General features: G+C 38.2%; 1 protein-coding gene across 1 annotated transcript; it reads right to left on the bottom strand.

Moving 5' to 3' along the window:
- Positions 1-2,935: 2,935 nt before the first annotated feature.
- LOC135205136 (uncharacterized) lies at positions 2,936-4,051 on the bottom strand. The gene has a single exon (XM_064235498.1). It carries the CDS (start codon positions 4,049-4,051, stop codon positions 2,936-2,938), a length of 1,116 nt encoding a protein of 371 aa, XP_064091568.1.
- Positions 4,052-16,552: the final 12,501 nt, after the last annotated feature.

Raw genomic sequence — 16,552 nt, 5'->3', positions numbered from 1 at the left:
ATGTTACATTGTTCATGGTTATTTAATCTTGCTTATTTAATATGAAAGTTTCTTTCTTAAATGTATTTCGTCTCGCTATTATAATTTTGGTTAAACTACAGATATCTACAGCCATTCCAACACCACAGTAATATTTCAGGTGCACCTTCATAATTCCACACCGGTGGGTGGTTGGCCCTTGCCGACCTCAACCATGAACAAAGTTAGATAGTCGATCGAGTTGTTTCGATAAAATTAAACCTATAAGAGCATTTTATTTGTGCCCACCCCATCACAGTCATTGTGTGTCTTATGATAGCTATAGTTTATTTATTAAATGTCATTTCAGTTATGGCTCGGGAATGATTTTACAGTTTTAAAAACCACCAACCAAATTTAGAATATTATGAATATATGTAATCTCGTTCTATTTTATATGCTTTTAAAACCAAAAATATACGGCCATGTTTACTAAATTATGATCAATCCATCGAGTACAAAATTCGAAGAATCTAGAATTGATTGTGATGTTATATAAATTGTAAGTTAAACATTTAAGATAATATGTTCTCTTAGCTAGGCCAGGGGGTCCACGGAAAACCACCCCAGCTGAGGATGACGCCATTATCAGGGCGGCTCGTGAGCAACCCTTAACCAATGCCGAGGCCATTCATGAAGACTTTGGATAGATGTGTCATCAATGACAGTACGACGCCGACTCCACGCTGCTGGGATTCATCACGGAACTCCAGCGACGAAGGAGCTCTTGACGGAGCGACATAAGGCGGGAAGGCTTGATTTTGCCCGTCATGCTGATAAGGGTTTGGACTTTTACTGATGATAAGTGCTTCTCGTCCACATCGCATGGGAAGCTGCATTGTTGGCGAACAAATTGAACTCGGTATGATAAGCAAAATCCTTACTTGCATCAATTATCAATTGCATTCTTCTTTATATTAATTATTAATCTTTAGATTTTGTTCCAAGGAAGTGGACTGTCAAAATATATAAAGGGAGTAAACATAAATAAGAGTGCTATTTCTGAGATAAATATTAGGTAAGGGACAGTGGCATCATTTGCTCTTTTTCCTCAAATATAATATATTAAATAAATAATTACACAATAGAATTCTTTCAGTGTTGTTCATCACTGAGAATTTAAATTCTCCAAAGGTATATATATATATATATAGATATATTATATATATATATATATATATATATATATATATAATATGATTTATATTATACACCCCCATTTTTTTCTCTCCTTCAGATATGAACCCCGTAACATCGTTGAGGTGGTTCAATCCGGCCATGTCACCTGCAACGTATGGGGGCTGGGTGTGTTGCATGGTATGGGTGATGTGTTCCGTATCGAGGGACGATTTACAGCAGCTAAGTATGTTGAGCTGCTGCAAACCTCCTTCTTGCCTTCGTTACGAGAAAGGAATTTTCCCTTCCCACCAGGGCCCATCCTGTTCACACTGCTCACATTGTTCAAGAGTGATTTGCCAAACAGGATAACCTGCTTCTTCTTGAATGGCCGAGCAAAGGAGCAGATATGAATGTGATTGAACACGTGTGGGCCCAGATGGTGAACACATGGAAAATGGAACATGAGAGAACAACACAGCAACTCAGAGCTCGCATCAACTCTCAGTGGGAAATTTGTAGACGGAGACCGCATAAAATTTTCAACCTTGTTCATTCGATGCCCGACAGATTGAGGGAAGTGACTGAGAGAGGGGGTGGATGATCAAGGTATTAGATTGTATAATATTAATGTTATATTTTTTGTAATAGGACATAAAATGTTCTCATTTTGTTCTCACTAGTTATTTGATTATATGTTTTAATAAACATAATTCACAAAAGGTTTTATTATAACCATCATATTCTTGATATAATATTCGAAGTATCTGTAAGAAAAAAAAATGGCATAATGCCTCCATACAATATTGACAGTATTGCAGTAAACTTTCCTACTTGTAGAATTTGTAGGAAAGGCACTGCAACCGATGCTGTAAACTTGGCTTACGTGATAAGGTTAAAATATCCTGTTATGACGTTCATGATTTTCGGCAATACCAATATAACTTTAAAATGTTGATAAATTTTAAGTATTGTGTAATGAATATGATCGATATATAATAATAGACACGGTTGCAAGATAACATCTTGGCTGAAAATTAAATGGAACCTTAATAAACAAACTTATATTACCAGTGAGACAACAATCTTCATTATAACGATATAAACTACTCAGATTTTTACTCCGTGTGTGTGTGTGTGTGTGTCTTTCTCCAACCATACCTAATAACTCCGCCCACCAAACAAACTCCTAAACTTATTGGTGGAACTCTTGTTAGCAGAGAAGGGGTTCTCCCCCCCATCTCCCTCAGTAAACACTGTTACCATGTAATTTTTCGAAGTCTCGCAAGACGGTGTACCAGGGAAACCTGTGTCCAACTGTACATAGTGGTGCCTCACTTCAGTGACCTGACTTATCTCATTCATCCTGTTGTGGACATGGATGTTTTTAGATTTGTTGTTCTGAATCCAGTGTAGTGCAATTTAACTGTCAGACCAATATGACAGTGTCAGTAATCTTGACACCATCGGTAGTGAAAACGGTTCTGAGGTAGTCAGCTATTTTGACCGCACTATAGTTGGGAGTCAGCTCAAGTTGTGGTATGCTCTTCTTTTTAAGAGGGGCGACTCTTGCTTTGGAGAAAACCAGGTTTGCACCTTTGTGTTGGTCCATCAAATAGGCTGCACCCCCATAGGCCCTTTCACTAGTATCACAGAATATGTGAAGAGAGTAGTTAGTTCCTCTGTTGGCTGTGAAGTGTGGGAATTCCTGGTATGATATGTTCTCAAGGTCTTTCTTGATCTTCGACCACTCTTCTTGAAGTTCTGGTGGTAAAACATCATCCCACCTTTTAGATAGTTTTCAGACCTTTTGCATAAGAACTTTGGCTCGTACAATTATGGGAGCAAGCAATCCTAGAGGGTCAAATACTTTTGAAAGGTTGCTCAAAAGTAGCCATTTGGTAAGCGGAGCTTCTTCAAAGGCAGGGGGTTTTATGCTTAAGTGGTCAGTCTTGTAGTTCCAATGAAGTCCTAGAACTTTGACAAGATCTGAGCCTTCTGTTGTTCCATCACCTTCTTGTGTTATCATTTCGTTGAAGGTTGGATCATTACTGATCCATTCTCTTAAAGGCATTCTGGCATCTGAAAGAACTTCCTTTGCAACCTTGTAAAGACTGTAGAGGCTGATTGTTGTAGGTAAGGAACCAATTAAGCTGTCCACATAAAATTTGGCCATGAGGAAACTAACTTCAGGTGAAGTGGGGTAGGTTTCAAAGTGATGCTGCAGGGTTGACTGGAGTAGAAAAGGCGAGCAGGTGGCTCCAAAGAGAACTGATCTAAACCTATAGGCTTGAAGGTCCTTTTCATTGTTAGGATCTTTTAGCCAGATGAAACGTGTATAATCACGATCTTTAGGTTGGAGACCTACCCGTAAGAAGGCTTTGCTGATGTCTGCCGATACCATAAATGGGTCGAGACGGAATTTCAACAAGTCGGTTAGATGACTAGTCAAGGATGGGCCAGAGCATAAGCAATCATTCAGACTAGGGGCCTGCTTGTCCATCCAGGCACTTGCATCAAATACAATACGAATGGGCGTTGTGGTTGAAACCGGTAAATGGGGTAAATAGTGTATGTTGATCAACTTGAGGTCTTCTGGTACTGTTTCAGTGAAGCCGAGAGACAGTAGTTCTTTGATGATCTGGTCATAAATTTCCAGATATTTATTAGTTTGTTTCAACTTGTGAATAGTGCTGTTCAGTCTTTTCCTCAGGAGTGCTAAGTTGGTAGGGAGTTGTTTCTTATCGACTTTCCAGGGGAGAGATACCTCATGTCGTCCTTCAACCATATTGATGGAATTCTTGAATTCTTCCAGTACAAATTTATCCTCAGATGACATATCTTGATCAACAATTCCTACCGATTCTAAGGTCCAAAGCTGTTGGATGGGGTCTTCAGCAAATTTGCTATCAGACATCTAAAGTGGTATCTCTAGAGCAGCTTTGGAAGGTTCATCAACCGCTAGTCTCATTACAGTTACAGAATGAGTACAGATAGGGGTGTCATTACTAGGCAGTTTACCAGCGACCAGATATCCTAAGGAGGACTCAATCAGGTTCACTCCATTTGCTTGTGGAGAATGGATGAAGTCAAAGTAGTGATCTATGACAACAAGCAGTTTCACCTGGTCAATCTGACTACTTGACAAGTTAGGATCAGCTAGGGTGACATTCTGGCTCTTCAGTTCAGACACTATCTTACAGAGTCCACGAGGCCTAGCGCTCTGAGGTAGTTTAGGTACGACAATAGCCTTTAAAGTTACAAGGCTGTCATCGTTTGCTCTGACAGGTACAGTGACCGTATTATATTCTCTAGGTTCTTTGGTATCCCAGAACCCACTGATGCTCAGTTGGACAGGATTGTGTCATTCAATTTTACACTCTTCCACTGCCTCTTGTGTGATGAAGGTGCGTTGCGCCCCAGAATCAAACAGTGATCTAAGTTCTTGGTGTTGCCTGAGGGCGGACACACCACTTTCATTAAGGCGGTAGGGAGAATTCCACTTGTTTGTTACTTTAAGTCTTTGTCACTGTCATTGTCTCCACAATAGTTCACAGCAGAGACCTCAGTTGAGGAACCAGGGCACAATGCTGAATGGTGTAGTCCAGTTTTACATGACAGACATTTGTTGGACTTTACAAGACAATCTGTTGTCTTATGGTTAGGTGAAGTGCATTTCACGCAACGATTTTTGCGGTAAGTCTTGAAATGCGCTCTTGCAATTGTCACACTGGTAGGCTTTATGTTCTGGTCTATCACAGAATACACAACTTTGAGTTCTAGCTGTCTTATTAGGCTGACCCGGAGTGACAGAAATACTCAGATTCGTGACATCATGTTTCTTAGGGGTGTAAGAACTAACCTGGGTTTTGGTCTGATTACCTGGTCTATTAGAACTTCGGTTAGGCTTGGGTTTTCTATGGGACTAGATCAGGATTATCTTTCCTAGCCCCTCTCTAATATCTATGAGTGAGGGGTCCACACTTGTTTTGGATTTGCTCTTTCACCTTGCCAGGTAGTTTTTGGAAAACTAAAGGACCAAGTAGCCAGGTACAGTGATCCGAATTAAGTTTGTTTCTTTCTATGCCTCTAACATATTGTTCAAGTTTAGCCCGGAAGCCACGTAGTGAATCCAGATCTGCAGAAGGCTTAGACAGGCCTGCTACTTGACAAATTAGAGATGAGGTTATTTTCTCTGGATTAGCATAAGTTTTCTTCAACATGTCAATGGCGTCTAGATAGTTTTCATTCGTGAAAAGGATATTTTTAATCAGAGCTAGTGCTTCACCCTTCAAACATCCCTTCAGGCGATTAAATTTGACAACAGCTCTCAAGTCTGGACGAGAGTGAATGTTAGACTCGAAAACATCCCAAAAGGGGGGTCATTCTCCATCAATCCCTTCAAATTCTGGTAGTGATAAAGACAGCAACTTAACCTTATGCCATGGCCTAAACTCTGTTGCAATAATCTGGGGTTTGGCTTCCATGCAAATGATTTTTAGTTTCTCCAAAACTTCAGTGCTCTGTATGGTGACTTGGTTGGCATGACGCCACTTTGCAGTGAGTTGTGTTCTATCAGGGTCTTGCTCAGAGAACCCTTCTTCTCCAAGTTGAACTAAGTACTTCAAATTGAGTTTTTCATACTTCTTTATTTGAGACGCTAGCCTGAGACGATATGCCTCCAAGACCGAGGACTCAACATCACTTGCCCTTTGAATTATGTCAGCAACGCTTGTGCATAGATCCTTGCAGGTTTCCTCATAAAGTTGGAGGGAATATGCTAATTGTGCCGCAGACATTTTATGAGTTTAAAAGGGTAACAAAGCACAATACAGGCCTTAAAACATCTTGCTGAGGATGCCAATCTTCATTTGTGGGAAATTTGTTTCACTCAGTGGGAAGATTGAAGGAATATACTCTACAAAATTACGAGGGCAATTCCTTCCACTGAGTGTTCTCTGGTAATACAGTAAATTGTATGTAACGGGCTGTTAAGCACAATTCTTCCATGCGCCTAACGTGTTTTCAGACTTGGGATGGAAATTCAAAAGATTAATAATTGCTTTGTAAGTTTAAGTAGGCTAGTTAAATTCAGGTAAGAGTAATTTAGGTAAATGCAATTAATCTAATGAGGACTATGAATAAATTAAACTAAGGCCATAAAATTCCCAGGGCAGTTCAGTTCGGTCCCGGAATTCAATTAAGTTTCGACCCGGTTAAAGTAAAATTAAGGTAAACTAATCCCAAATAGTAATGCTAAGTAAACAGACAGACCTAATTTTGACTAAATTTTCTACTACGCCCATGAGTCTATGCCTAATTAATTCTCACAAACTCCAATATTACAATAGCCTAACTACATAAAAGGGCTCAAAATTTAGTTAAGGTAAAGAAAACAGTGCATTACATCTTAAATAAGTAAATTAAATGTCAATAGACGAAACTGCTTCCTAACGAATGACTGTTGGCTCAAATCAGCCGTCCAATCATGGCGGCCTAGCCTTTGTGGAAAATTGGTATGTTGACCTAACTGTAAGTTAGCCCAGTTTGGACACTCACCTCTTAATTCACTCCTTAACTAAAAAACAAATCCTATATAATTTAATCAGCAAACCCAGCGACCTCTAATTATATTCGTGGAAATAAATGGGCACGTTGATAAGAAATGTTATTTTACTTACCAACTCTTTCCGAAATTCTGACAACAGTTTAGTATGAATGGCCGTTTCAAAGTTTGGTTGAAGATAAGGATTCAGATAGGATATGGGTTAGGATAGGTACAAACAGGAAAGGAGATCATACAAACCAATTATCTTAAGGGTTATTAATTTCTAAAACCCTACACTATGTAAATTAAACTCAAAACGAAGTTTACGAAACAAGTTGTCATCCATCTACCATGCTGTCTGTTTGAACAAGGCCCCAAAAACCCGCACTCAACCTATCGCTACCCCACGAATAAAGCCTATGCCAGGTCAATGGTTCTTATCACTCCCTAAATCAATTAAATAATTTCTTAACTAATTTGAAGGGACAGTTAAATCTATTTATTAAATCTATCTATCAAATATTTTAAATGTTAAGTAAAATTAATCAGATTATTCAAAATATATTAAAATTTCTGCAGAGCTTATAGTAAAGAAAATGGGGTATAGTTATTTGTAGCTTAGCAGTGACTTCGTTAAAAGTTAGAAAATGGATATGTACAAGTAAATTTACAACAGTCATCATGGGGTTGCCCACGAGGTCGAAAATTAGGGTGACTTGCAGGGGACTGGGAGGGAGATAGTCTGGATGAGCTCCCTCTTCAGGCCTTCGTAGGGCAGCTCCCCGTGCTGGCGAGGTGTTTGAAGGCATCTACTTTGAGGGTCCTGGCGATGAGGTCTGCTTTGGTGCTGTCCTGTGGATCCGGAACTGTATTTCTGCCTGGCTGCAACGTCCTCACTGCAGAAGGGCGGCAGCTTGACATGGTGGGGCTCTGACGATGTGGTTGTCAGGGGTGCAGGTACTGGCATCGAGGAAGTCTTGAGCAAGAAGGATCATCTCGTGGATCGCGGGGTCGAGGCGGACACAGAGGAGTCGACTGAATGCGCTGAACTCTCCATCGTATTGTCAGACTCACGCTTACGGTCAATGAGAAGTCATGAATGGCGGGCCAAACCGCAAGACTGAACGCCAAAATACTTTTGTGAAGAAATACCATTGTGAGTCCACTAATGGCGTTGAGGTGTACCAGAGAACCTAGACTAGGCGTCGTATGGGTAAGTTAAAGGTTCTCTGAAGATGAGCAGCAGTAATTAGTCCGCTAATTGTAAGAGTATAAATATCTCTCTTAATGTGGATATTCTTATGATTCATGTATTTACTATACTGCATATGTATACAGTACTGATGTGTCAATTGTCCTGACTTAAACATTTGGAGGCTACCATACATTTTAGGACAATTAACTCAGACTAGCCTATACATAATAATTCAAACCATAGGCTAATATAAAGGTACCTCATAGGCCTAGGCTACTATACTTCTTGGCCTATCCTTAGCTGGAACAGGTACTTGACGTCGGAGACGGTCGAATCTTCATGTTGTAATAAGGGTTGAGGGAAAGGCTGGCTCCCGGTTTTTTTTTTTTTTTTTTAATATTTCTTCTTAACAGTAGGTGGATACATTGTAAAAGCAGCTTATTCCTAGCTGTACTCCTTCAATACCAGTTAGAACCAACACCGATTCCTACACAGATTCTTACATTGGACCCCTATACAGGTTCTTACACAGGACCCCTATACAGGTTCTTACACAGGACCCCTATACTGGTTCCCTGTAATACAAACAGTTCATTTTGGATGGCAATCTCGTGCCAAAGAGCATGCAGTCGTTAGGCCTTTAGGCTATGCTAATCATGCCTAACTTTACTGTTACATATCGCAGTTACCCTGACTTTATATGCATAACGTGGGTGGAATTTACTCTAGAACTGACATTTTATAAACATATGGAAGACTAATTCACATCTTAGCCTACATTTAATTGATGGTACAATTGCAACAACATGCAGACTCAACATGGTGCAACTTATGTAACAGTACCATTAAAATTCTTGGCAACTGGCAGTTATATCAAAGTAAAAGTATAAAGAAACACTACCAAATGTTATGGCAACATATACATTATAAACTACGACAAGTGCATACCTTTTACAAAGGAGAAATAAGTCATTTCAAATGAATATAAGGGGAGATACATTCGTTTCCCCTCAGCGTTGCCGTACTCGTCTCGAACAGAGCAATTCAAGCTTATGCAACTGCGCTCTTGGTTGCAGTTACGTACTTACGTACATACACTCGATCATAGACAATCTCAACTTCGAGTGGTTAACTTAACATCTTGATAAGATGAAAACCAATTCGGTTTTCCAGTCCACCAATTTCCATGAGTACTGTCATAAATGCTAAATGAATGATTTCCATCATTACATAATGACAAAGCCAAAACTGCTTGGGTCACCAATTGTGAGGACTGAGTAAGACGAGCAGAGTGAGCGAACTAACTTTATACGGCAAATGAGGCTGTACGTACGGCGGCGTGCAGACGGAAGCGTAGTGTCCGTCACGCACGCACATAAACAAAAAGGGACAAGGCCCCCGCTGTGAATGTTTCATCACAGATGAAAATGCATGAATAATTTTACATAGATGGAACGGATTCCCGACATATATACATTAAAAGAAGGGCATAAAATGCTCTACATTTTAGTTCCTGGAAGAAAAGAGGACATATGGATATAGGGAATTTTACAATGGAAGGGCGAACATTCGCCCAAATGTCGTCCTTATACAACGACAACTATGCAATATTATAGATATAAATAAAAAAAATTACAATTAAATACAAGTTTGTTAAAATTAAATAAAAAAACAACAAATAATGCATTTGAAAATTGATGGAGGAAAATGAACTTGCGTCCAAGGCGCCCTTACTTGACACACTTGGAGCTCTTTTTTTTTTTTTTTTTTTTTTTTTTTTTTTTTACATCAATATATAATTGTTGTATGTGAATTTTTTTTATTAATAATGTTGTACACTTTACTCTGGGATCAGTGAAGAAATTTAAATTCAGAATAATTATTGTCTTCATCAAAACTCAATAATGCACCTTTTTGGATGAATTGTTATTAATATATTTAAATATATCAGAATAAAATGGTTAGAAACTTCTTGCAAATGTACAAAATACATGGACTATGTGCTTATGAAGGTGTCAACATTTAGTAACAATATTTTCTGCCGGTTGAACAGAATATTAACAATTAAACTGTTTTGATGCAACTCTGAAACAATGTACAAGGTGACAGAGGTGAATGCGACCTAGTACATTGTTGAGTTTTGATGAAAATAATTCTGAATTCGAATTTGTTCACTGATCCTGGTATAGAGTGTACGATATTATTAATAATAAAACACATGTACAACAAATATATATTAAAAAAAAAAAGCTTCCAGTGTGTCAAGCAAGGGCGCCCTGGACGCAAGTTCATTTTCCTTCATCATTACAAGGTGCCCTGGAAATAACCTCGGCCATTAGGTACAGGACGCCCTGGAATTAATAATTTCGATTTTCAAATGTGTTATTTGCTGTTTTTTAATCATTCTAAACTTTTATTTGATTTTAAACTTGTCATACCTATAATATTGCATAGTTGTCCTTGTAACTAATACATAAATATATAGTATCAGTTTGATGTCCCTTTGAAACGGCAAATTGAGTAACGTTGACCATTGTTCACCAAATAGTAGTTATAAAATTAACTACTAACTAGGCACTCTACTATAAGCAAAGTTTTCTTTCGATTGGGAAACTCTTAACTGATTCCAGCGATTCTTTTGGCACTGAGAACCACCAGGCCTAGTTAAACATCGTATACTGTACTGTACCAAATTCGCTCTAGTCAAAATAAGACCACAAAGCATCAATTTCAGATGAACATCAAATGATCAAACTGATATTATGGCGTTTTTTCCTTGTATTGAGATATATGATCATAGCCTCCTTATTTTGCCACCAGGGGGATGCAAATTTTTTTCCCTCAATTATGATATTGTCAAACTTAACGTTTGATAATGCAGTTCATTAAAATATTTTCTATGTAAGGGTGGGGGAGAAATGACCTAGAGATGGAAAAATAATCCAAGTCTGAAATTCTCCCCTTGGGATAAACAGTCCAGTCTGTTATTCCAGGGAATCAATCCTAGGCTCATTTTTCCCCTGGGTTGGGGGGAGCGGACACTTTCCTGCTACACCGGCTCCTAAGGGTAAATATGCAATCACAGTATTACTTTGCAAAGAACTTCCCCTATCAAGTTCATCGCAGTCACTTTTTGTGTAATGATCTTAATTAGATTGAAACCTATAGTTAAAGACAGCGGTTGCTCGACTGATTCGTAGTTCTTCGTTGGACGATTGGTTTTCGTGCTCGGCTCGGCCAACGCGGAATCAGAGGAATTTATTTCCGGTGATAGAAATTCATTTCTTCATATAATGTGGTTCGGATCCCACAAAAAGCTGTATGTCGCGTTGCTAGGTGACCAATTGGTTCCTAGCCACGTAAAAACATCTATTCCTTCTGGCTAGCATTGGAGAGCTGTTAATCAGCTCAGTGGTCTGTTAAACCTAAGATATACTCAGCTTCGACTGGTTCGTATTAGTAAAAGAAGCCGTGTAGACAAAAATTCTTAAATGCTTTCTTCAATTACACGTACGGACTAGTGATTACTTATCAAGCATTATAGCTTTTAATAGAGGGAATATAATTCCTATTAATTACAGCAATTCATAATTGTGCTCACTTCAAAGCGAAGCACTCTAAAGATATATTAAAGCTTCCAATCAAAGGGAACGCTTCCTAAAAGTGCACCGACATATCCTGATTACGATAACAACCCACGTTTGTGTAAACGACTTTTTCGTATAAAAAAATCTTATGTTAATTTTTTGCGCTGAAGATGGTTAATGGTGATTAGATTTTGCAGTCATACTTATTAAATTCAAGTTTTACATTTTAATTTCGATATTGACACGTCAGAGGTCACCGAACAATGTAATTTAGGGTGATATGAAACTTAGGTCTCGTATCTGGCCGCAGCCAAGAAGGAGTTGTAGATGGTGGGATTCGTCTTCGAAATGGTTTCTAGGGATTTTTTTTTTCGCTCTTTCGTTTCCTCAAACACCAACTGTGCCTCCGTCGACGTTGGAAGAGATTAATAATAAATAGGTAAATAATATTCTTGCATTTACAAAAAAATATCTTTATGATGATAAGGTTGCGTTAATCTTTTACTTATGCATCGTATACCTATAGTGTAAAAACAATCTTGTCCGTTTTAACAGGTTTGTAGATTAACTATTGATTGTGTCAGCATATGTCTGGTCTTTTCAACCTGTATCTATGGACGAAGGGACCAAACCAAATAATAAATAAACTAATAATATGCTCTTCAAGTGATGAACAGTCTTCGTTTTCTTTTGAGTCTTGTCTTAATATATGTTTTCATCAAACCACATACATCTCACAGAAAGAAACTGTAGTTCAATACCTTAGGCTAGACCTATGCGCCTATATGCTGTAAGCCTTGGTGTTTTAGTTTATAGCAATGGGCGTAATAGCAACAAAGAGTTAACAAGCAATATGAGAGAGTTGACAATAGGCTTAAGCAAAATAACTTTTATGAAAATTATATCAATCATCAAGCAAACGTGTTGCATAGGTATAGGCTTATAAAATAAAATAATTATACAAAAAGAAGGCATACAAAAGTTAACTGTAAGCTTTATAAACATCCTTATAAATAGATTAATCAGAATCTTTGTATTCAAAAGTCAGTTGATAATAAACCAAACCATTTTCATTTGAGAAATATTAAATTGGGTCTCTCTCTCTCTCTCTTGCATAATTTCAATTCCAAAATAGGCCAAGCCAACTAAAATACTCTTCTATTGATATAGCAAATAAGCAGAATTTACCTGAAGGTAGATCCATGTGTTGAGTGTAGGCGCAGCAGTATCTTTCAATTTACGTGCATTTTTAGGATGATAATCTAAAAGTATATATTATGTCTAAGGCTTAATTTCTCCAAAATCACCAGGGACAAAATGAATGGAACATATTTTTTATTTCTTCACGTTGAAATCATCTTTCCTTTGGCACAGATTAATCCAACTTTTTCAAAGAGATGGGTCCTTTGGAAATCTGTAAAATGAAATGCCTTTTTCTTGGCGATGGCTACCATTGCAACGAAACACAGAATATACCACACCATCTTTGTTGTCTCTTATCAACTGATTGAAATAAATGTTAAAAGATCGGTGAATTCCTTCCAGAGCAGTATGCATAGTCAATGAATATGGCCGTAAGGGAAGCACACGGTTCTATTTCTGATGAATGTTTTTGAAATTTTCAAAAACTGGTTAAACGGCCGTGAGACATGAGCAACACTGTTACCACGTGAACAAAACATTTTTTTCGAAATTTTAAAATTGATGGGGTTTTGCCCCCACCCCCACACACAGTAAGGAAGGACTGACGTTTGGCTCCTAATGACTATTGTAATTTTTTCCTTTATTCGCCTAATTTATTAATTATTTTGATTTTTTACATTACCTTATTTCCTACGTCTGGCAGCAACAATGGCGGACACGGTGCGACTGTGCCTTTTTCTGAGTTTGCGTTGCCAGAACTTTGTAATGAATTGTACAGTAAGGCTTCAAAATGTCGTACAATCACTAGTAATGGTTGTACAATTTTATTTCTTTTTTACCAAAAAGCTCATAATTACCACTTAGAAATTAAAAACAGATGTCCAACTTTTATAAGATTGATGACCATATAATAATGGCAATAATATTAACAATAGTGATTATGATGACGATATCACATAACTACGCTATTATTCATAAAATTGAATCACTAAATTCTTCTAAGAAAATTAAAGAAAAAACTTTGACTACAATTTTTAAGTAAAAGGGTAGAAAAGTAAATAATAGCTTCGTAAATTATACTCGAATAACATCGAAAATATATAGTATTTTATATTCTTCAATTATCAAAACAAAAAACATGAATCAAAACCATAGGTAATGAAAAGTAGGTAGTGAGGGTAAGATTATCGTACATGTACGATAATTGTCGTACATCTTGCAGCGCTGGCCGCTGGCAGTCAGTCTGTCTCCAACCTTCATAGTGAACACAGCGTTTTACTCTGAGCATTTTTTCGCTATTTGCGGTGTTTGTGTGTTTGTTTTTACATACAGTAACTCTTAATACAACCTATATACTTTGATGTGTATACTAGAGTGAACGTGAGACAAAATGCCGAAACGGAAACGCTCAACTTTGGCCCGTTTAGCAAATTTTGCTAAGAAGAGAGCGAGTTCCAGGGTCGAAGAAGGTTCGGGTAGCAGCCGCAGTGAAGTTGGTGATGTTTCAGCGACGCCATCGTCACCGCCATTGTTGCCAGATGTCTCCAGCGCTGCCCCATCACCACCACCACCACCAGCAGCGCCATCACCACCACTGCTACAAACAACAACACGAGGCTCTGTTTTGACAGCTGAGCGCCCCGCCCCCCTAACCTCGACGTCGTCTGCTGCACAATCACCTGAGGTTCTTTCACCGTCGCAAATACGCTCACGGTCGACGAAAGCAATAAATGACGATGAAAATGGAGCATGTGATGAAAAATTCATTATAACTAGATCCCTGTTAGAGAAAATAGCGTCCAGTAGTAGATGTAAGGTAGGAAATTGTAGGAGCAAAGTTCAGTTTCAGTTCGATGTCTCTGCCAATGGACTTCATACTGATATTTTTGTGAAGTGCCAATTGTGTAGGTGTACGGCTGATGTCCCAGCAAATCGAGTAAGCTGCAATGGAGAATCTCAGCACCATCAATTCAGTTGAGGAAAAACATCATAATTTGATTTCAGGCGTCGGACAAGCTTGGCGAGTGATAAGAAGTGGATTCCTAGGCAAGGACCCTATTTCATCACGGTCATATATATGCAAGACATTGCCGCCTCTTGTATAAGAAAATGGAAATACGTATGGATAAATACCAAATGAAGGTACATGAGTTCATGGAGGATTATTATATACAGAAAGGATTAGCTGAGACTGATGAAAATGGTATGAGGGACTTGGCTTTCTAGGGGCGCCACTAGTCCCATGTAGGTGTTGGTGTTAGTAGAAGTGTATATATATATACGGCAACTATCATAGATGTGATTGTGCTAAGCAATCATTGCAAAATCTGCCAGACAAAGAAAAAGAAGAAGCAGAGGTGCAATAAGAATTCTGATGGGTAGATCTATAGTACTGTACCGCGGCGGCCTAGACTATGGCAGTTGCGGTTTTCTATGCATTTTTACCTCCTGAGCAAGAATTTTAAGTAATATTTATTCGGAAGGCTGTAATTAACCCCCAGGGGCCAGTACTAAACACGGCGAAATACATTGGACAGGACAGTTTGATGACCAAGTAATAAAATTGGAATGCATAAATCATGTGCAAAGAAAGCTGCAAGCGAACTGTATACTCAAAAGTCAATCAAGATAATGAAGAAAAGTTTATTGGCTGAGCGAGACAAGCTCACAGAGACCACAATTGAAGAATTCCAATCTTTTTATGGAAAAGGAATTAGAATGAGAAATAATGAGACTTGTAATAATGGCCTCCTTGTACCATCACATTTCACCAGACGATCGGAGGGAACGTCATGACTTGTGCCCCAAAGGGACTCCGTCATTGTTGCACATGGAAGGAGACCACCACCTCATAAAGACCAGAAAAGTTTTTGCTGACCAAAATTCCACCGGAACTTCATGAATATGTAAAGGGAGTATTTCGGGTCCTTTCATCCCCAACTCTTCTTCAGTGATGCTTAAAAGAGTCCATGCAAAACCTTACTGAATCCCTTCATGGGGTACTTTTGGCAGAAGTGCCCAAAAACAAATTTTGGCCTATTTAAAGTGCTTTTTTTTGTGCACTAGTAACACCAATTGAACACAACTTCGGTCATGAGAAGTTCAACTTACTAACACGTTTGTTTGGCACAAGTGAAAGTATAAGAAAAGTTCTAAGTGTTCGAAGGACAAAAATGCTTGAAAAATGAACTTCAAAGACCAAAATGACCAAACCAGTGAAAAAGCGATTGAAAGTGAATCAAGAATATCAGCCTGGTTGCCACTAGAATTTTAATTTTTTGGTTTCAAACCAAGCAACAATGAGTCAGGTGGTACTTGATGATACCCTCGCCTCGAGCGAATAATACCCCTTTTTAGGGGGGGGGACTTGGAGCCAGAAACCAAGCAAAAAAAAAAAAAAAAAAAAAAAAAAACTATTAGAAAGAAGGAAAGGCAGTCTGGACTAGCTCTAGTGGAGAACTTAACCTTTATTTGTAACATGTTTTGCCCTAAGATTTTTCCATGAGTGCAAAAAAAAAAAAAAAAAAAAAAATTGTTGACCTTTACAGCCATTTTTCTCAGTTTTCTCTTCTCTTTTTTGCACTTCAAACGCTAACAACTTTTATTTTTATTTTTTTTATTTTATGCCAATTTCAAAGTCAAATATACCATTGGAAAAAGGAAAGAATGAAGAAAATTTTGTTCGGGCAAGATTTTTTTTGGGGTTGACAACGGACCCGTGATAACCAATTTAACTAAATTGTTGGGGGGAAACCCCCCCCTCGCCCCCATCCATGATATACTTTCTGTGTATGAAGTCGCGTAGCTATAGGTCCAAAAACGGAGTTACATATTTATTTTTTATTTTTTATTTCTTGTAATAAAATCCAAAATAACCATCTGATCACTCTTAAATTTTTGTCTGGAACATCAACTTGTATATATGTATAACATGTAAACATTTCA

The sequence above is a fragment of the Macrobrachium nipponense genome, chromosome 48, assembly GCF_015104395.2.
Source record: "Macrobrachium nipponense isolate FS-2020 chromosome 48, ASM1510439v2, whole genome shotgun sequence".
Classification (NCBI taxonomy): Eukaryota; Metazoa; Arthropoda; class Malacostraca; order Decapoda; family Palaemonidae; genus Macrobrachium; species Macrobrachium nipponense.
This window is presented reverse-complemented; position numbering and strand designations above follow the sequence as displayed.

Excerpts from the sequence above, each read along its gene's own strand:
- LOC135205136 (XM_064235498.1), bottom strand. The coding sequence starts at position 4,051 with ATGTCTGATAGCAAATTTGCTGAAGACCCCATCCAACAGCTTTGGACC.